A 22,079-nucleotide genomic window follows, 5' to 3' on the forward strand; every position below is an offset into this window, starting at 1 on the left:
GCTTCGCGAGCCTACAGCTCACTGTGCCGGTGAGAGATGGCCACAGCGAGGCCAAATCTGGCATTGTCATGCTGAGACTGGCCCGAAGAGGTCGATCAGAGGTCCAACAGCCAAGGTCGATGGGCAGCGGATCAGTGACGACGGTGGTGGCGGTGACAATAGTGGCGACAACTGGGTAAGGAAATATAAATAATATTATTTTATTATTTTATTCGTACCCAATTCCAAAGTGTAAAAGAACAAGTTTTTGAATTAAAATCTCAATTCTCATAATTCAAATTCCCACGTCTTTTCAATTCTATTCCCCCAAATTTCATTTCAATAAACCAAACGCGATAAAAGATTTGTTTGACAAAGAGATGGGGAATATAATATATTTATTTATTATATATAATTAAGGGAAATTAAATTATTTTTTTTTAAAAAAAAGCTACGTTTGGTCCTCAAGATTCAGTGTTAAAAAGTGATTGAACGTAGGTTTCAGTTGATCGAGTTGTAGCTTGATCCAGACCTTTGTCGGCGTTAATATCTTGAGCGAATACAAGTTTTTGATGACTCGATTTTTATAGAATGATTGGTTGGCACAGTTTCCTGTTTTGTTTCCAAGAGTTTAATTGCTGATCGTATACTTGGGTTTTGTAATCTCTTCTCATAAATATAATTTCGACTTTGATTGTTTTTTATGCTTTATGTAATGCTCAGTTCTTATATTGATCGTTGATGTTGTTCCCTTATCGGAGAAATACAGATCAGTCACAAAGTAGAATTACCTCTGTTTCGACGATTTAATTGAATTCCTATATGTGGAAGAATGATGGGCAGCAATGATGACAATTTTACCGTCAGCCACTATGCAAAATTCGAACTCTTGTGTTCAACAACTTAAACATATCAGACTTGCTCATGCGCTAGCCTCATCGGCGTAGTATCACAAAAAATCTAGTATAGTTCATAGAAGTCGGTGTCTTTCAAGCCGAAGCGAAGAGTACACTTTTAATAAATGTTTTGACACAAATATATAAAGAAGATTCAAATAAGGACCTTTGAGTTACCAAATGATATAAAAGTAAATTTATAACAACTAAACCATCACATTTGTTGGTGGAACCACCTTCTCCTAGCTAGTAGTCTGATAGGATCACGTACTTTACCGTATTTATATAAAAACAAAATAGGGAATTCAAATTTTTTTTTTTAGTTGTTATCTAATATCTAAAGGGGAATTTGACCTCTCAAGGCCTCTAATTTCCCAGTTGAAGTAAATCCACATAGCCCGACTGAGGGAGTTAAAAATAATCAGTATATCGAATTAACCTACAAACCGAAAGGGTAGCATAAAATTAAACAAATTTTTTTTATTACTAGAGTCTAGAGAAAATCCACACTAGAAAAATTTTACTCTTTAGTGGATCGATCCCGTTAAATTGGATTAGTCGAAGTATAATTAGGTTTTCGAATATTATGGTGCACACCGAAAAAAGAAAATTTTGTTAACAGGCCGCAGGGAGAAGGATCCCAGCAACCCAAAGTAAAATCCATATACGGACACGCCGAAATTCGATTATGGTAAGTAATATTAAGAAGAAACGGCTATTTCTAATTCAAGATTTTATCTGAGATTATTATTCAAGAAGTTTTCTTAACCATAAGCCTTTTTCAAGATACGAAATCTTTCTTCTTCTTCTTCTTCTTCTTCTTCTTCTTATTCTTTTTTTTTGCGCTTTAACAAAATAGGAAATCTTTGTCGTCTTATTTTTCTATATATGTGGACAAGCTCTCTCTCTCCCGTGTGTATCCTTCCCACTCGCAGAAATACGATCAATGGAGAGCAAGAGCAACAACAAATGTTTCACTTCTAAACGTCCACTCACTAGGTTTTTGCCCGAGCCCTACTCCAAGCGTTGCCGTGTCGAGCAAGGCGTCGATTGGTGTCAGGATATCTATGATATCGCTTATATCGATGGGGTCCTCTGCTTTGTTTTAGATGTACAACCATTAGCGGTTGTGTTCGAGAAAGAACATCCTGTGCTTTATACCAACCCTGCAGGGACGACGTTCTTGAACCCTCCGAGCTGCGAGACCACTGACAATTGCCAGGGGATGAACTGGAACGAGTGTGCAAAGGATAATTGCCCAACGGACCACACACTTGAGCCCTCGATCGGGAGCATCAAGAGCCGCAAACTGTCGGATGGCCTTTCCAAGACGGTGGATCATCAAGAGATTCTGGATCAAACAGACAACTCCATCGAGGTTGATCAGACGATATGTAGCGATGTTGAGTACAGCATTGAAGAATATGACGAGGACGATGGTGATGGGGGAGCTTCCAAAGATCTTGGTGCGTGCTTCTTGCAACGTCGGTTCGATGTGATTCGAGATTTTCCTAAAGGTTGCGGACCACGTGCAGAGGATAATTGCCCAACGAATAACAGCTTCAAGCCCTCGAGCGGGAGTAACAAAAGCTGCACACGCTCGGCTGGTTTTTCTAAGACAGTGGATCATCGAGAGATTCTGGATCAAGCAGACAACTCCATCGAGGCTGATCAGAGTATTTGTAGTGATGATGAGTACAGCATTGGACGATGGTGATGAGGCCGTTTCCAAGGATCTTGGTGCATGATTATTGCGACGTCGGTTCGATGTGATTCGAGATTTTCCTAAAGGTTGTGGACGGCATGCATAAAGTGTGTTTATTGAGCTGCAAGTTGGAAATTTCTGCTTAACTTATATAATTACAAAAATTACGTACATTTCTTATGGTGATTCTTTTGCATGTTTAATTTTGGGTCGAATGACGAAATGTATGAATCTCTTTCGAGTCAATTGATTCTATACGATCGTAACTAATTCTTATGACTTTGGTTTGTAACATGAATGATGGTGTTCGATTGACATTCACTTGCATTTAAAATAGAGATTTATCGATTCATTTATTACGGGCAATTCGTTAAATGATTTTTCAATTTCCTGAACTTGGTTTAGTTTTCATTCCTTTTTTTTTTTTTTGTAGTATCACAATTGTTGTTACATAGATTGATCAGTTGAACATTAAGTTGATATCCAATGATAGGCAATGAACAGAGGAAGGAACTGCCTGTTCTGTCAGCATCACCAGCAAATTTCCTAATCCGAATCAGATCGATCTCCTAAATTAGCACTTTCCTAATCGACGACCAACGAACAATGCAACGGACTGTAGATTTCCTAATCCGAATCAAGTTAATTAGATTTCCTTAATATCTTGCAAGTCAAGAAACTTCCTAATTTGAATCGGATTCTCCATATAAACTTTCCTACATCTAATGTGTAATTTCCATAAACGACTATGTTTTCTCTGGTCCCTTTCTCGAAGAAATTTAGATCAACCACAAGTAATATATCCCCCTGTTTCTGGCTAGCACGTCATTCGGGTCTTAATGATAGATAGATGTCCATCATTACACCATAATTAGTGAAACGCGATAATAGATGAATAACCTATCCAATAATACATCAAGCATCCTCAGAAGTCGCCATATCATTTTCATTTCCATTTATGTCCCGATGAGGGTAAATAATTTACTCAAACGTCAACTGCCACTACCACCTACTATTGATTGAAGTCACTTTAGTATGTATCATGACTCATTGTTGTTGTGTTAATTTTTCGATTGACATTTCCCTGTGTTTATTAGGAAAAAAATCTAATCATGCTTAAGGAAAACGCGAGATAAATTAATTGGCTAGATGATTAGGGGTAGTTCTATTGCCAGAAAATTAATTTTAATTTTAGATTAGTTTTATTGGAAAATCTTTTGGAGGTTAAAATTTTAGAAAAAATTTAACCGTTGTCCTTTTTTTTTCTTTTTTCTTTTTTGTATACTTAATACAACAACAATTTCCTAACTTTAGGAACTACGAGTTTCTTGATAATAAATCGATTTTAATCGAATGATTGCTCGGTTACATTGTAATTGCCGATCTTTGTAATCTTCTCTTCTAAGTTCTAGTGATGGGAAAGCATGTACAACATTCTTCTTGCATTTCGGCTGTTCATCTTTATGCTTGTATGTAATGCTTTAGTCCTTATATCAATCGGTAACGTCGGTCCTTTCTCGGAGAATTTTCGATCAATTGCAAGAACAACTCCCTTAGTTTCTAGAATTATGTTTCTGTCTTATATCTTAGTCCATGCCGACCTCCTAGCAATGGTAAGAATCAACATTCAAGGTTGGAGCTCGTCATGGCACTGGCACTTGTCTTTAGGGCTCTAGTGAGTGGTGAATATTGATCGGGCAAAGCATGGAGACCGGGCCCTACTGCATAACACATGCCAATAAATTTTTCTTAATCATGTGAAATAAAATTGGTGGATCTTCCTCGTTCCTGGGACCAAATCGATGCCAAATTGGGATTAATCTTTTTTTCTTTATTTTTTTGTCCAATTAATCTTAATTGATTGCGAATACTCCATAATCTCACTGAAAAAAAAGAGAGAAGTGAATCTAAAGTTAAATAAATTGGGAATCTGTATGTAATCCTCCAAAGAAATTGAAAAGTCCATGAATTTTCCAAATAAAGAGAGACTATCTCACATTTGCATAATTTCATGCTGCGTTTGATTTCAAAGTAAAATTTTAAAATTAGATTTTAATTTTTAAAAGGAGTAGTATAAATGGAGCTCACACTTTAACTTTGTATGAGTTATTTTGTTTTGTTATGGAAAAAGAATTGTATAAATGAAGTCCATCTTTTAACTTTGTATAAATTATTTTATTTTATTGTTGATAGAATTAAGTTAAAGTAATATTTTAAAATCCTACTTTGAAATTAAACAAGCCATCAAAATCCAATAGCTGCGTAAATATCCTCATTGTATGATTATTTCTACACGATATGCGCCTGATTTGAAATCTTTCTCAAATCATGCTGTAATTGTTATTGCTCTTTTGTTTTTTCCGTTGTACGCTCTGCCTGTCACGATATTACTTCTTCGGAAGGAACTTTATGCTGCGTTTGGTTTCAAAATAGAATTTTAAAATCAGATTTTAATTTTTAAAAAATAGTAGTATAAATGGAGCATACCTTTTGACTTTATATGAGTTATTTTATTTTGTTATTGAAAAATAGTGGTATAAATGGGGTCCACTCTTTGATTTTGTATGAATTATTTTATTTTGTTGTTGGTTAAATTATGTTAAAATTATGATTTTAAAATCATATTTGCAAACCAAATAAGTTATTAGAAATGAATATAGTTTGGCGTGAAATTCAAGTTGCCAGCTAGTTTCAGGTTCTGATTTTGATATCTAAACGAAAAGATATAAAAGGGAAAAATTCGAAGCTTGACTATACCAAGTTTTCGTAATGGCAACGTTAAACGGTACGACTTTTTCTTATTACTGAATTCTTTGGAGTGCCGAATGAGAAGGAAGCTTCTTCATGACTTTGGGAGGGTAGTAGACTCAAAAGTACTTCGATCGAGAGTACAACCCATACTTCGGAATTTCTTCCAAGTCAACTAGAATCAATCAAACCATCTTATTTGTAAAGCATTTTGATTTTCAGATTTATTATTGTTCGGACTCGGGGAATTAGTCGGACAAAATGCGAATATTTTTCATTATATCCTAAAAAAAAAAATCAATTGATGAGGAATTTATTTTTCTCGGACACATAAATATCTCATAAATCCACGTGTACAAGCATTTTATGGATGGTTTAGCCAAGATATGCATCCAGAAAAATATTATGACTTATCTAATGTTCAAGACAGTGTCTCTCTTTTTTCTTTTGTGGGGGGCTAAATTATCTAATATCCAAAGAACTAATTGATTCCTAACTAAATTAAATTTGAACCGGTCGGTCCATTAAAGAATGAAATTCTTTTGATCATAATTTTTTTATTTACAAAATTCGAGATCGAGAATTAGAGCTCGTTTGGTTTTAGGAGTGATTTTTAAAATTTTAACTATAATTTTAACTTTATCCACTACACAACAAATATCAACAACACAATTATTATTTTTTCACTTTTTTAAAATTTTTTAAAAATTCGATTTAATTTTTAATACTAAATTTTTTCAATTATTCATTACTTTTTTCACACTTTTTCTTATAATTCAACGACACAATCATTACAATTCAATTAAAATCAAAATTCAACTATACTTAACTCTAAAATCAAACGCACTCTAAATTAAGCGAAATAGGGACTTAATCACTGGAACCAACGTATGTCGGTACGGTATGTCTTATTGTTAGTCCAACAATGCCTCAGTCTGGAGTTATAATTCTGCATTGACTTTACTATGTAGGGGGTTCACAGTAGTATAGTATCCACTCGCGACTCGCACCTGCCGACAAATACAGCCGGCCATCTTCAGTTTGAGACACATATAAAATAGCCTGTCCTTGTTGCAAGCACATATATGATATGATTTGGCAATTCCAAATTTGACGCGGTAAACGATCAATTCATGTCAAGATCAATTCCAAATTTGACGAGGTAAACGATCAATTCATGTCAAGATCAGTCCACATCGAGCTATACCTGCTCAATCCCATGAAACCATACCGATATATTTGCGAGTTCTAATTGAAATAATCTTCATCGTAATGTGTCTCGCATTGATGTCAACATGATTATATGATTTCTATCACTCCTTTGCAATATTTAACGTAAGTTTTGTATGAGTTTCTATTTTAGTTGGAGGTGGTTGGCCGGTGGAGCAGCCAAGCCCCAATATGAGCTCGAGTGCTCCATGGACTTATGTGGCTATGCCGATTTATTAATTTTCTACGAAAAGGTCAGAGTTTTCATATTAGACAAACTTCAATTAATTTAATTGCACTAATTTCATCGGAGGACTGACCGCTCCCCAGTCTCAGAAATCTTCCTTCCACTGCAGAACTTCCATCCTCCACAATAACACACATGGATTCTCATTACTATCATCTCTTCCTCCTCCTCTCAATATGCTTCCTCCTTGAACTTCCTCGTATCGAATCGAGCGTCATAACGTGCCCGCCTTTGTCCTGCTCCGTCGACTCCCAGCCGGTGCACTTCCCCTTCCGCCTGATGACCAGCCGCCTCGGCCAAGGACCACGGTGCGGCTTCCCCGCTTTTGGACTCTCTTGCAACAACCAAAGCCAGACACTCCTCAACCTCCCTGGCTCTGGCGACTTCTCTGTCCAGCACATCGACTACAAGGCCCAGACGGTCTGGCTGAACGACCCCTATGGCTGCCTCCCCGGACGGCTCCTCAACTTCAGCCTCTCCGGCTCCCCGTTAAGGGAAGCCCATGCTCCCCGGAGCTTCACCTTTCTCAATTGCTCCTCCTTGCCAAATGGCGCCATTTCTCCGCCGGTGAGACCAGTGCCTTGCCGAGAGGGGCAGAACTACACGGTTGTGTATGCCCTGACCAGCAGGATTCATAACTGGTCCTACATGGGGGGGTGCGAGGAACTGGGGACAGTCATGGTTCCGGTCCCACTGGAGTCTGGTTCGGATCTTGGCGAGGGTGTTCTTCTGAAGTGGGACACGCCCAACTGCAAGTCCTGCCTGGCTCGTGGAGGTGTTTGCGGGCGGAAGAGCGGATCTAACTTGGAGATCGGATGCACCAATATCAAGAGCCAAGGTAATTTAATAGGTATGACATGACTCGTATACATCACCTTAACCAGTCGACACATATATAATTCAATTTCTATGCAGCATCCCATCCCAGAAAGCCAAGAACCATTCTTTTTCATAAAGTCAGGACGGGCAACTGTCTATACATGCTTAGTAGAAATCTTATTTCTGGTATCGCATTTCTCTTTCGACATGAACGTTCGGGTTCAATATTGCTTTCGGCTTTTCGCTTGAAATGATGGTGCTATAGGAGGAATTTGACAAAGGGGACTAAAAATAAATCAGACCACATGGGAAAAGTGAACAAGCATCGTCAGAGTCAACCCTCCCTTAAAATTCAAAAGGACCACGTTAAAGATAAAGAATGAGAAAGATTTTGTCGGAAATCGTACGAAAGTCTCCGATTCCTGTGGGATACATTGCGCGGTCGATGACTCAGATATGTTTGGTTTCAGATGCCTCTGTCAAGTCAAGTGGAATCATCATCAGGTGTATGAACTTATCTTATATAGTCAAAATCTTCAAAATCGGCGGCTCGGAATATACTTTATAATTCAGACTGAATTATTAAGCTAACATGTTAACCGGCAGTTCGGCATGTGCATATATCGATCGAATCAAGTTCAGGATACGAGATTCATGGCCCTTGGTCACCCCGGGTCGTGTTGGTATAGCATTGATCATGCTCGTTGCGCGTAATATGATTGGCTCGATACATATGATATGATGTTTACCCGCCATGTCGAGTTATGAAGATGATAATATTCATTGATTCCCTGCAGGTCTTCCAAGAAGCGCCAAGTATGGCATCATCATAGGCGTGGGCATACCGGGATTACTGTGTCTCATCGGGTTTGCGTGCTACATTGGAGGCAGAGTTAGTGCCTATGCCCGATGGCACCAGCGTGCAGATTATCCAGACCACTCTGCCCCAGTGGCTCGACCGCTAGAGCTCCATTCCACTCGGGGTTTGGATGGGCCGACAATAGAGTCGTACCCAAAGACTCTTCTTGGAGAGAGCCGGCGGCTACCCAAGCCCAATGATAACACATGCCCGATATGCCTGAGCGAGTATCGGTCCAAGGAGACACTGAGGACTATTCCGGAGTGCAGCCACTACTTCCATGCCGACTGCATCGACCAATGGCTCAAAATGAACTCGACCTGCCCGCTTTGTCGAAATTCACCCTGTGCATCTGCTGCGATGACACCTTCTGAATCTACTTCTACATCGACATCATCATCCTCGCGGTTGATGGTTTAATTAGGCGGATTAATCATACATATGATTTGTATATACTGAGTATTTTGGTTGAGCTGGTTGAGGAAGGATTATGTTTCATTATATGTAATCTTTCGGATAAATTTCATCATATATATTTTTTCGATTATAAAAAATATTCACGAGACACTTATTTTTATATTTTAGTCTATGAACTACACTGTGTACCTTAAGTTAATGATGCAACACACTTTTCATGCACTTCGGGCTATTTCAAGAAATTACAAATGGCCGTATGATCTTCGTATGATCATGTCGGACCATCTAACAATTTGAATGGATAAAAAAAACTCATCATATTTCCCGCGCTTTTCAATCTCTCATTTGGCAATTTCACCCTCTGTTCGCATATAAAGCTTGAGCCTTTGCTCATCAATGGCTTATAGGCGTCCCTCTCTACGCGGGCAAGCCTAAATTGCCCAATTGTTCGGAGATACCACCCCTCACTCAGTTACCTGTCTTCATCGTAGCGAAGACCGCCGAGATAACTCCTTCGAAGAAAGGCCATGTCAGGAGAAACTCAACCCTTTTCTCCAGCAAAGATCCTTTCTCAGTACCCTCAACAGCTCAGTCGCTGCTTTCTGGGACAGAAGCTGCTCCAGCTTCTCTTTGTCGCCAATCGGCGGCTCCTCCTACTGCCTTATCTGTCCACCGCTGATGGCAAAAATGCAGACAATGTCGGTCTAGTTACTGACATCCTCACAAACACGAACGTGCAAGCTGTTGCTTCTCACGCAGCTACGTTGAACGAAGTTGCTATTGCCGCTGCTGATTCCTATTTCCTGGTCATGTGCTTGCAGTACGTGATCGATTATGTGCATCAGTTTAGTGGCTTGAACTGGTGGGCCTCCATTGTTTTGACGACTCTTTTGATTCGAGGACTGACCCTCCTTCTCGTAATAAACCAACTGAAACACTCTTCCAAACTCGCCATCATTTGGCCCTGTATGGAAGAGATAAGCAATGAGATGCGGGAGAAAGGCATGGATTCTATGGCTGTGGCCGAATGTCAGAGGAAGTTGCAGCAACTGTTCAAAGAGTAAGCAACTTTTCCCTTGCAACAAGCCGGGTTGTAGAAATTGATGATATTGAATTTAAGTAATCCTTGATGCAGTTAACGCGATCTGTAGTTTTCGGTTTCAAATGGAACTCCGTTTCCCAGATTCCAGATTATCCCGTGTGCAAAATGCGATCGAACTCTTCTGTTGTAAAAGGACAGGGGGCGACATTTTCATCGGAATATATATATATATACCTTCAAATGCAGTTTGACACTTTATCGGTTTGCTTTATTGCAATCTTCAAGAAAAGGAAAATAGAAAGGTAGATTAGTATTCACTTGCTATATGGATGCTGGATTTGCAAGTTATTCTACTTAGAGCCAAGTTCTGGCATAAGTTTCTGAACTGGCTGACTGAGAACACCTACCTCACGTTGTAGGAAATCTTGCGCAGCTTATAGCTTGTTCATCAATGTCATCCACTTATCATATTCGTCAAAATTTTCAGAAAATGTCGATTTCTTGTAACACATCCAAATGTTCGTCTTAATGAGTAGGTGGCCTGCAAATTTTTTCAATGCATAGTACTTTTTAATCTATGGCAATCCCGCAGGTCTGGCATCGGTCCATTTACAGTGCTAAAGGGAATGGTTATTCAGGGCCCTGTCTTCATCAGTTTTTTACTTGCTGTAAGTTGTAGAACTTGCTTCTTCTAGACCTTCCTACGCGTGCTACATAGCCTTTCCTCAGCATTCATATTCCTTACTTATGTTCCATTTTTTGCATTGCAGATAACGAACATGGCTTTCAATCTTTCAAAAATTGTCAAGAGCCTACTTGCTCACTGATCTCTCATAGAAATGACTCTGGGAAAACCGACTCCTTTCCTTAGCCCCCCTTTATTTCAGATTGAAGTGGAATGATGAGAAAGAGGAGCTCTTATTTGTAAAGATACCTTGCCATCAGTTGAATCTATGATCAGACATCATCTCATTGTTGTGGACTTTCAAGCATTACAATCCAGAAATCCTTCCCTCATGTTACGAGTGCAACATGAAGATTCTGATGATTATTTCACCTTATATTAAGATCAGTGGTCAAAATGGCGCTGCTTGTATACGCTTCGCGATCTCAGACTTGTTGGGCATGGAATTGGTTTATATACCTGTTCTTTAATGCTAACACTGGTCTCCTCGATCACGGCAATAATGCTTTCTCTGTTCGATCTGCTTAGTAGCCTTTCCTGTTATTGCTATACATTCTCTATAACTCCTCATACTCCAACGAACCACGCCAATGACTGAGGAGCCCTCAGTGGTACCCACTGCTCCATCCAAGCTTGCCGATCGAAAAATCTCTTCTTCCGCTGTCCTTCGCCAGAGGCTACAATGTCTAGAGGAGGAGGTCAAGGGAAGAAAGAAGAATAAGAAGAGGTGACCAGATATGCCTCCGGGAAGTCCTGAAGGATACTTTCATCAGATTTTCGCTAGCCTTAGAGTTAACATGAGATTTTATTCGATGTTTAGGATTAATCACGTGCTTACATATCGCTAGAATGGAAAAAAATAATAATAATGGTATTTATAGGAGATATTTGCATCTAAGTAGATTCATTTTTTCAGTTTAACTAGTAAGGCCAGGTGAATTTGGAAGCCGAATTGATTTACTGAACCCGATAATTACAGGAGAATATATTCCGAACCCGAGGATTAAAGGAGAATGCAATCTGCATCTCTCGTATGAAAATTGTAATATCTGCCCGAATTGATTTTTGTATGACTATATATACAATAAATTTTTGTTGGAATATCTCGTCCTTACTCCTTAGTAATAGCATCTCCGTTTCTCTGTTTATAACTAGGCATAATTTTTGGTACATCCACTTTTTTATTTTTATTTTTGGCCGATTTATTATACATTCACTTTTAACTGAAATCTCCTTTTGTTTTCTCCATAAAGAGGTGTATATGAGCTCACCCAATTATTTTGCACGGCTCATGTAAATACCTTTTTATTTTGCTGATTCATAAATCTGAAACGACACTTCTATATATATCGCCGTTGTCCATCGGAAATCGATGCTATCATGAGTTTAACTTATGTTTATAGTCAAAACAAAATAATTCATGCCGCTTTTTTGTACTAGGCTATGAACATTCTATTGTAACCGAAAAAAATAATTCGTGGCGCCACTCGTTGGTCTTGAAAGGAGTGACATCGGAACAACTCGATAAATGCAATCCAAGATCGGTGGTACGGGGCAAATCAGAAAATTCAAAATTATTTCACAAAAGGAAAGCTCTAATCAAGAGGTTAGCACAATCGAACCGGACAGACCATTCCGGTTCGGATGGGTTCAAGGAGAACATTCCGGTTCGAAGGGGTTTAGCCTGAACCGGTCGAGCCTCCTTCGGGGTTTGGGTTTCTCTCTCGCCTTTCCTGAAGTTTCTCTCCTCCGCTGATCAAGTCATCCCCCAGCTGAGCTCCGCCTCTCCACTGTCGCCTCATTCTCCGGCGATCTCTGCTCTGCAACCCAACTTCCCTCCGCCTCTTCAGCCGCCGCCGGAAGTGATAAAAGTGGTAATTTTCTTCTCTGATGGCCGAAGCAATACTCTCTCTAATTTTTTGCATTGCAATGTTATCAAATCCGAAATCTCAGTCCCTGTATTGTTGCTAGTCCCTGAGCTTTTCAACCTCTGATTTGGCAATTTCACCCTATGTTCGCAGATAAAGCTTAAACCTTTGCTTATCAATGGCTTATAGGCGTACTCTCTCTACGCGGGCAAGCCTAATTGCTCGGAGATACCACCCCTCACTCAGTTACCTCCTTCATAATGGCGAAGACCGCCGAGATAACTCCTTCGAAGAAAGGCCATGTCAGGAGAAACTCAACCCCTTTCTCCAGCAAAGATCTTTTCTCAGTACCCTCAACAGCTCTGCCGGTTTCAGTGCTGCTGTCCGGGGCAGAGGCTGCTTGGGCTTCTCTTTGTCTCCAAGCAGTGGCTCCCCATACTGCCGGTATATGTCCACCACTGTCGGCGGAAACGCAGACAACATCGATCTGATTAGCGACGTTGCGGATGTCCTCACAGACACAACCGTGCAAGCGGTTGCTTCTCAGGCACCCATGGTGAATGAAGTTGCTATTGCTGCTGCGGATTCGTATTATCCGGTCATGTACTTGCAGTACTTTATCGATTATGTTCATCAGCTTAGTGGCTTGAACTGGTGGGCATCCATTGTGTTGACCACTCTTTTGATTCGAGGATTGACCCTCCCGCTTTTGATAAACCAACTGAAAGCAACTTCGAAACTCGCCATTATTCGCCCCCGTATGGAGGAGATAAAAAATGAGATGCAGGAGAAAAGCATGGATCCTACGGCTGTGACTGAAGGTCAGAGGAAGTTGCAGCAACTGTTCACAGAGTAAGCAACTTTTCCCTTGCAGAAAGCTGGTTATAGGAATCTTTTCTGCTGTTTGTCGCGGCACCACAATTCTCGATGACAGTCAGTTAAAGTAATTCTTGATGCAGTTAATGTGATTTGTGATTTAGGATTGCAACAAATTTCTCGTATTTTCAGTGCTCATGTCTGCAAAATGTGAGTGAATTCTTCTGTTTTAGAAGAACAATTATTCATGTTTTCATTAAAAAAAAACATATATCTTCAAGTGCCACTTGACACTTTCTTTGATTTATTGCAATTTTCAAGAAACGTAAAACGGAAAACAGGAATGTTGTTCACTTGGTATATTGATGCTGAGATTTAGAAGTCGTCTATTCTACTTTTATCCAGGTTCTGGGATTAATTCCAAATTAAAGTGGGACTCACTACTGCATGCAGTAGAAAATCATTTCCAGCTTATAGCTTCTTCATCAATGTCATTGACATATTATTTTTGTTGAAATTTTCGGAAAATGTCAATTTCTGGTAACACGTCCACATGTTTGTCTTAATCAGTCGGTGGCCTGCAAATTTTCTCAATGCATCAGTATTTTAATCTACGGCAATCTGCAGGTCTGGCGTTAGTCCATTTACACCGCTGAAGGGAATTTTTATTCAGGCCCCTGTCTTCATCAGTTTTTTCCTTGCTGTAAGTTATAGACCTTGCTTCTTCTAGACCTTCCTAGGCTGCTTCAGGCCTTTCTTCTATTCAGATTTCTTTCTTATGTTCCCTTTTGCAGGTAACAAACATGGCTGAAAAGGTTCCATCTTTCAAAAATGGAGGTGCCTACTGGTTCACTGATCTCACCACTCCCGATAGTCTCTACATCCTCCCAATTTTGACAGCGTTGTCGTTCCTAATTACGGTGGAGGTAAGCACTTCTTGAAGGTTTTCCGGGTACACTTTATAGCACAAAATAGGATACTTTGGGGGGAATTATAGACATGGTCAGGTACGGTAGAAATGATTGTAAAAATTGACTCCTTTCATTAGTCCCCTTTTATTTCAGATTGAAATGGAATGATGAGAAAAAGGCTTATTCTTCCGTGTATTCCTAAAAATAGCTGGCCATCTGTTGAATCTGTGATCAGACATAATCTCCTTGTTTTGGACTTTCAAGCATTACAATGCGGAAATCCTTCCCTCATGTTACAAGAGCAACATAACTATGCTGAACAATAATTTCATCGCCTAATATTACGATTTATGTATGAAATGTCGCTGATTGGGTATGCTTGGTTATCTTAGACGTTGCACATAAAATTGGTTGGTAGGTTGTCATATGGAAACACTAATTGACTAATAACATTCCATAGCAGCTTTCTTGCTTGCCCTTAATTATTTTATGCCAAAACACTGAGATCTCCAAATAATCACTCTATATCTGATCTTTAATTTTAACAATGGTCTCTTTGATCACATCAGGAAGTTTCCTTATGTTCGATCCACTGTAGTCAGCCTTTCCTTTTATTTATATATTTTTCTCTATAACTCCTTATACTGTTAGTTATACCAGGAAGCTGCTAAGTTCTCTCTGTCTTCATGCTTCTTGTGTCATGCATGAAAAACTCATTACCAGCTTCTGTACTTTCTGTCATCTTCTGGTTTAGCTCACTTTCTGGCCTTTTCTCAGTTCAACATGCAGGAGGGCATGGAAGGTAATCCTTCCGCAGGTACAATCAAGAATGTGTCTAGGGTCTTTGCTGTTCTTACTGTACCGCTTACCATGAGTTTCCCGAAGGTAACATTTTGACATCATTTACTTTTTCTTGCCTACACAATGAAGTCCAACTGATATCCACCTTTTAGCACCATAGGTTGAACTTTAGTTGGTTCTGTGGCGTCTATTTCTAAGATCCTAATATGTTTGATCATGTGTTGCATAGTTTTCTTCTATTGCAATCTACATCTTCCCATGCACGGATCATTTTGTAATTCTCATGGGATAGGACTGGTATGGTGTTGCCAACTGTTAGAATTGTTCTCTGTGGACAAAAGAAAGGCATCTGATTTAATCTCTGGGACCTTGAAGCATCTAATTTAATCTCTGGGACCATGAAGCATCTAATTGTCTTCTAAAATCATATCATTGCACTATATCAACCTCTAAGGCGAGAGTAATCTACAGATGGGTGAGAACCCAACATGGAAGGTTATCTTTCCCAAAGTCACCTCTAGAGCAAGAGTATTTGTCAATATGCAATTTATTGACGTAGTTCTTTCATTTTGCCAATTGCCACAACTTCGTATTAGCTACATTTCACAGTTTCACTGCAAGCTTATCACCGGTTAAAAGGAAGACTTCTCATTATTCTCAATGGCATAATGTCTGTTCAAATAAGGTTTTCATTGCTTGGAGCTCCTTATATTCCTTATTCAGTAGCTTGAGATATCTCTTTTTCGTAGATCTCTCCAAGACTTCCTTTTCTTAATATTTGCTTAATTTTGTGATCTGAAATGGTTTAACATTCGATGATGTAATATATTTGTTTTTCTGTGCTGTTATTCTTTTTCCCACTTGTTAATACTAGTCTTACTTTCCAAGCCTGGATATTGACATGGTCACGCTTGTGCAGGCAATATTCTGTTACTGGGTTACATCCAACTTATTTTCACTAGTCTACGGATACGGTGAGTCCCGTGATTTTCTTTTTCCATGGTGCTTACATTGCCCCACTTCATTTGGGCTCCTTCCTGTTTCAGTCTTAAGGTATCTGATTTATGTATATGCTTTTTCTAGTTCTCAAGAAATCTGGTCTAAAGAAGTACCTGGGCATCCCTGAGATCCCTGTGACCCCACCAACCACTACTTCGAAACCCGCCTTCTCTGTGTTTTCGGTACTCAAACAGCCCACACCAATGACTGAGCAGTCCTTATCGGTACCCACTACTCCGTCCAAACTTGCCGACCGAAAAGTCTCTTCTTCTGCTGTCCTTAGTCAGAGGCTGAGAAGTCTAGAGAAAGAGGTGAAGGGAAGAAAGAAGAATAAGAAGAGGTGAACTCGGTTTTCCTCCAAAAGTCTGGAGGATTACTATAGTTTACTAAATTACGCGATTTTAGGTGGTCCGAGAGTTCAGAAAAGATTTTTTTCGAGGTTTAGGATTATATAACATCTTCAGTTATTGCTGCCACCTCTGGCCTCACTCACTGTGCAGGTCCAGGGTGAAAAAGACGGTGGTATTTATTCAATTCAGGAGTTTCTGTTATCGGTAATTCGGCATGGCCACTGGAAATTTTGCATTAAGTAGATTCAACTTTGAGTTTCGCTAGTAAGGCGAGATAGATATAAATAGCTGAACGGGTTTAATGTGCCCACCATAACAGGAAAATATCTCTTGTAATAAGATTGTAATATTTGCCCAAATAAATTTGTATGACATACAGTTGTAACTGATATTATTAGACTTGGGATATGGAGAATTATCTGACGTTTTTGTGGTATCAAGGCCTTAATCTTGAGAAACTCTCCTATTATAGGTTTTACCCCAATCAGCCTGCTCGTCGTAACTTCAGTGTGTTTAATAACGGATCTTGGCAATGGCTTAATTTCCCTGAGAACAAGTGTTACAAATTTGTATCTCAATTCTCCTTCTAACACAGCACGGCAAAGAGTACATATGAAATCTGAAATTGTTGATTCCCCTTTACTCTTCCCGATGACATTGCCAGAAATTGAAGCTGTCGTATGTTAAGCTCCTATCTGCGATCACTTGTTGAATTCAAAGAAAGCCACACAGAACAACTTTGATTAATGCAATCCAAGATTGGAGGAATATGGCGAGTTTTTTCTTTGGGACAAATCAGATCAGCACATCCAATGTAGACAAATAAAACATCATGAGCCCTGGCGATTGGTGAGGTAGTCGGACCATGATAATTACGAGAGAAAACTCAAGACTAATCTAATTGGATCTTCGGTACATTGTCTCCATTGTTCGGAGCAAGAGATAATGATGAGTACCTTAGGGCAAGTAGCTCTTCTCTGTTATATTTCAACCTCTGATCTGATGAAGAAAAGCAAACATTAAGTTAGAAGAGAAACCAAAGCAGTCAAATCAAACTCGCTTATAAATTGGAGATGCATACCTAAAAAGTTAGCAGACAATTGCAGTTTTTCCGGAGTTTGACTCGTCACTTGCTTCGACTTTGAAGTTATTCTTGATGGAGGCGTACAGGAAGAGGACGACTCACTTTCTTGTGGTAAGACAGGAACAAGTTCGTGCCTCACAACGACTTGAGGGTACTTTTCATGAAATGATGATATCGCATCCTCAGTTAGAAGCCAGCATCCTCTAATGTCGAGCATCTCCAGGGTCGCTGGAGGTTTGAACGAATCGAGCCCGTGATTTGTCAGAACAACGTCGCAAAAGCAAAGACTCTTTAGCTCAGTGAGGGGTGACAACCGGTGCAGAGAGATATCTGTCAGAGAACAATTTCGAAGAGACAATTGCCGCAACTGCTGTAGCTTAGATAATGGGAAGAGGGAATCATCTTCCACCAGGGTATTCTCCAAATTGAGCTTTTCCAAATGATGACTTTCCAGAGCTGTCAGTGAGAGCGCCTGATCTGATTCATCACCCACTTTCGGAATGAAACCTGCAAGGGAAAATTATCATGAAATGTGACCTATATGTGAAAGAAATCCAATGACAACAGCAGCACTGCAAAATTTCTTTTTTCACAAATCACAATTCCAAAAAGCAGCAATACCTTTTATACTTGTGTGACTCAAGTCAATAGCTTTGAGTGCCGGCATCGTGCTGATATATAACACGGCAAAATCATCAATCTGTGTGTAAGATAATGACAGGTTTTCAAGATTTGGAACACATCCAGCGAGGGCCTCAACCCCTGCAGAAGAGACTCTTGTATTGCTGAGGTTAAGATTTCTCAAGTTCATCCCTATTCTTGCAATGTGTTCCACAGATTCATCACCTAACCCAGTAGAACTAAGATCCAAATATTTGAGTCCTACCATACAAGATAAGAAGCCGAATCTGCTAAGAGAACTCCTAGCTGCATCTAAACAGGTCAGGAAACTTTTCTCAATATGCTCAAAGGCTTCAGCCTCATTTTCTAAAGTGGCCCCCGCAATGCGTAGCTCTGATAGATGAGGTTTATCACCATGGTATTTGAATACAGAATTAATAATACAATTACTCATATTTAGAGACTCAAGAGATGCAAAATATGGTAACAACGACACACTTGTCCAAGCTAAATTCAAATAGCTCAACTTTGGGAACATTTGAAGAGCAGCAACACCATTATCTGATACTTTGCTCCCCCATAGGTCAAGGCACTGCAGCTTTGTCAGAACCTGAACATATGGAGAGACAATTATTGGGTACTGGCATGTCTCAAGGGTTTGGCGTGAAGTGGTAAATAAAATTCTCCACAGTAAGATTCAGAAAATGGATCTAATTAGACAAAGCTAGTGTGTCCAACACTAAGAAGTTCAGCTGACAGAATGTGTCTGTAGACAAGAAATATATCCAGATTGCTGCAGTGACTATAAATTTAAAGCATTGATACTAAGCAACTAGAATAGGAAGAAGCACTCCTACAACTTGACCCAACTTCTAATTCTCGTACTTTCATTTCATATAACTGAATCTGAAAATAAGGGAATGCTTGGTCAATCGGGGATGACATGGAATAAGTTACAGGGTGATCTTTTGTTTGTCAAGAATGAAGGGCAATATTCTTAGTCATAACAACACATGCTATGACAGATATATTTGAGCATACGTCAGCTCAATTTCCATAGGTTAAAGATGTTGCTTTTTGAAACAATTTTTTTAAAAATAGATGCGATCGCGAATTGGAGTACCTGAAGAGACCTCAAAGCCTGATCAGTGACTGGTAAACCACCAAGGTCCAAAACAGACAAGTTTGAAAGAGAAGCAAGAAGAGCAACTCCTGCTGCTGTGAGGTGAGTCTCTGAGAGAAATAACTTTTCCAAGGTTGAAATTGACAAAAGATGCTTAATGCCAGCATCGGTAAACTTGACACATCTGGTAAGATCCAACTCCTTTAAGTGAGTCATACCTAGAAGCCAAAACAAACGTTCATAATGCAGAAGAAAGAAGCTCCATCTTTCAGTTTTTAATGAATATCCCAGCAGACACATTGATCATCTAACCTTATATACCAATAAAACAGTCCACAAAAGAAGAACGGAAAAGATGCTCCCAAAGCGGAAGAAAGGTCAAAAAAGGATCATATGACTGAACGTCAAATACTCTATTTAGTATGAATTGCAGATTCATACAAACCTGCAATAGGCCAAAGAGCCGAACTGGTAACTCTATGGCAATCTGCAACGTTCAAGTAGTGGAGATAACGGAACCCCCCCAAGTATGCCATCCACTCTGCATCCACAGAGGTCTCACCTCTAAGGTCAACCTCATCGACACAGTATTTGAAAGCCCTGCACAAGCAATTCTTCATTAGTAGAGCCTATGACAAAAAGTAAACAAACACGCACAGGGAAAATGCTGGTCACTGCAACGTCAAACAACAAAAGCTTCAAGCGCCAAATACAATTCCTAGTTACACTAAACGAAATATAATTTTACAACTTCATGTCTCGGTCTTCTAAGAGATTCATTCGATCAATGGGTGATGCAGGAGCTGCACGTACACGATGAAATTGGTGGAGGCCGCAATGCATGACCCAAAGATGAATCTCAAGCTTCAATGACCCTAAACTATGTAATGATTCATTTCAAGTTCACCCTTCTGCATCAAAGTCCAAAACTACACGGTACAGAAAATTTTGACAGGATTAAAGTCGCAAATCAAATGAATTCTCCAGACAAAAAAGAGATCAGAGTAAGTCAACTCAGTTCAATTCAATCGCGTCTTTCAGCAGGCCACTAGCTAAATCAAAGGCAATCGGACATCCAGAGCAGCAGCAGCAGCTTATGCATTTTTGATTTTTTGAGGAGAGGAGAGGAGAGACTTACTCGAGGAGGGAGGGAGAGAGGAGGCGGCGCTGGAGGAGGCGGCGGAGGAGGGCGGAGGCGAGCTGAGGGGGCAAGCGTTGGAGGGTCCGCCGCTGCATCCGCCACCTCTCCACGCTATCGCGACTGCTGCAGGCCGATTCAATGCACAGGCGAACCAGTACGCTATCCAACTCCATTTTCTCTCTTTCTATGGCGGAAGCGGTGATCTGATCCGTAGGGAGGAACAGATTCTTCTCTTCTTACAAGTAAATGTAATCAACAAACCATGAAATATAGTTTCTATTGTTTAACCTTTCATTTTTGACTCGATAAAGTCGAGTTTCTATTATTTTTCCTAAATAAATTCATATTTATACACTAGTCCATAAGATATATAAGCTTTTATTGTGAGTTGACTAGTCATTAAAAGTAAAAATATAAAATTCTAATGTCCCGTTTGGATTCAAAAATAATTAATTTTAATTTTAATTTTAATTTCAACTCAACACACTACACAATAAAAATACATATTTTTCAATTCAAAAATTTTAACTTTAATTTTAACTCAACACATTACACAACAAAAACACATGTTTTCCAGGTCAAATTTATAATCACATCTCATTTGTCATTTTTCACAATCAAAATTAAAATCAAAATAATTTTAACTCTGAATCCAAACGCTCCTTAAAATTTTAAGAGCTTTTTTCGAGTGTTTGATAATAATGAGTTCAGTGCACGTAAAAGGAGTTGACAAAAGCAGAGGATATGACACAAAACAAAATTAACAAGAAGCGAGCTTATGGTGCTTAAATTAATATTTAAAATTCTACATGAAGGGTTAACCACGTCGAAAATCATAAACTTACGTTGTCTTCTCAAATCTAGCATCAACTCTCAATTTTTCCAAATCTACCAGCATGTTACTAACGTTAGACCAAATATATCATATGCTTCCAATTCCGTCGCGATTTTTGATCTGGCAATTAACGGTTACTGACGTGACTAATGGAATTTTAAGCTCCAATAGAATGATGACACGTGGACGCCAATTACTTATCAACTGTACCAATTACATACGGTTGGCCTCGACCTGATCAAATCCTCGATGCAGGTCTGAAGCAGCCATTTTTCCAAGCTAATTCCATGAGATTCATTCCATGCATCCATGCTTCTGAAAGCCATTTTTCCAGCATCTTGGAGTCATGAACCTTCCACGAGTCAAATAATCTCTTCCTTCCTTCCTGAAACACTCAGCTAAATCGAGCAGGATGACGATACTCCTAAGTATGTGTAAAAAGGAAACAAGGCCATGGACACAGCCAGATCCATCCAATAGTTGAATCTCCAAAATCAAGAAGCAAAACAAAACAAAGCAAAAGCACCTAAGGACCAAACAAAGTAATCAAAAGTGATAAAACAGCATATTGGAAAAAATTCATGGAAGTTTATATACGAGGAGTAGACGGGGCTTCTTTTTGCTCCGCTCTCTTGAGTCTATACCTTCTTCTTCTTTAAGTTGGTTTCTCAAAGTTTACAATACAAGAAACTGAAACGGCCTTCTGCTAAAGATTAATGGAAATTCATAGCATATACAATTCAAGAAATTGACAGAATTGACAAACGTCAATTGACGGCTTAGTTTTTGAATCCGAAAAACAAATGGAGAGGGAAGGGATCGGGCCACCTCGGCCAAGCGATCGAGGGTCGGCGGGGGAGACCCCAACAAGGTCGGGCCCCCCCTCCCGAAAAATAGAGGGAGAGTGGGCCCGACTCGATTCGG

At 39.5% G+C, this 22,079-nt stretch overlaps 4 protein-coding genes across 6 annotated transcripts; 3 read left to right on the top strand and 1 right to left on the bottom strand.

Annotated features, from left to right (window-relative positions):
* The first annotated feature begins 6,620 nt into the window (after window positions 1-6,620).
* On the top strand, window positions 6,621-9,039 carry LOC116203494 (putative RING-H2 finger protein ATL21B). 3 transcript variants are annotated; one of them, XM_031535240.1, is made up of 3 exons: window positions 6,621-6,791; window positions 6,894-7,634; window positions 8,401-9,039. In XM_031535240.1, exons 1-3 carry the CDS (start codon window positions 6,755-6,757, stop codon window positions 8,880-8,882), a joined length of 1,260 nt encoding a protein of 419 aa, XP_031391100.1. In that variant the 5' UTR covers window positions 6,621-6,754; the 3' UTR covers window positions 8,883-9,039. The 3 variants fall into 3 exon arrangements, with proteins under 3 accessions (XP_031391100.1, XP_031391101.1, XP_031391102.1); XM_031535241.1 differs by having other exon boundaries at window positions 6,626-6,791; window positions 6,894-7,622; XM_031535242.1 differs by lacking the exon at window positions 6,621-6,791 and having other exon boundaries at window positions 6,802-7,634.
* Window positions 9,040-9,300: 261 nt separating this feature from the next.
* Window positions 9,301-11,488, top strand: LOC116203495 (mitochondrial inner membrane protein OXA1-like). The gene is made up of 3 exons (XM_031535243.1): window positions 9,301-9,939; window positions 10,514-10,589; window positions 10,692-11,488. The coding sequence occupies exons 1-3, from the start codon at window positions 9,407-9,409 to the stop codon at window positions 10,746-10,748; spliced, it is 666 nt and encodes a 221-aa protein (XP_031391103.1). The 5' UTR covers window positions 9,301-9,406; the 3' UTR covers window positions 10,749-11,488.
* Window positions 11,489-12,323: 835 nt separating this feature from the next.
* LOC116203493 (mitochondrial inner membrane protein OXA1-like) lies at window positions 12,324-16,748 on the top strand. Its single transcript, XM_031535239.1, has 7 exons — window positions 12,324-12,480; window positions 12,628-13,326; window positions 13,918-13,993; window positions 14,085-14,216; window positions 14,979-15,086; window positions 15,922-15,976; window positions 16,086-16,748. The coding sequence occupies exons 2-7, from the start codon at window positions 12,653-12,655 to the stop codon at window positions 16,343-16,345; spliced, it is 1,305 nt and encodes a 434-aa protein (XP_031391099.1). The 5' UTR covers window positions 12,324-12,480; window positions 12,628-12,652; the 3' UTR covers window positions 16,346-16,748.
* Window positions 16,749-16,908: 160 nt separating this feature from the next.
* On the bottom strand, window positions 16,909-20,594 carry LOC116203492. Its single transcript, XM_031535238.1, has 6 exons — window positions 20,318-20,594; window positions 19,625-19,779; window positions 19,180-19,397; window positions 18,057-18,666; window positions 17,433-17,942; window positions 16,909-17,350 (listed from the first exon to the last, which is right to left on the bottom strand). Exons 1-6 carry the CDS (start codon window positions 20,491-20,493, stop codon window positions 17,244-17,246), a joined length of 1,776 nt encoding a protein of 591 aa, XP_031391098.1. The 5' UTR covers window positions 20,494-20,594; the 3' UTR covers window positions 16,909-17,243.
* Between the last annotated feature and the right edge of the window lie 1,485 nt (window positions 20,595-22,079).

The sequence above is a fragment of the Punica granatum genome, chromosome 4 (genome assembly GCF_007655135.1).
Source record: "Punica granatum isolate Tunisia-2019 chromosome 4, ASM765513v2, whole genome shotgun sequence".
Classification (NCBI taxonomy): domain Eukaryota; kingdom Viridiplantae; phylum Streptophyta; class Magnoliopsida; order Myrtales; family Lythraceae; genus Punica; species Punica granatum.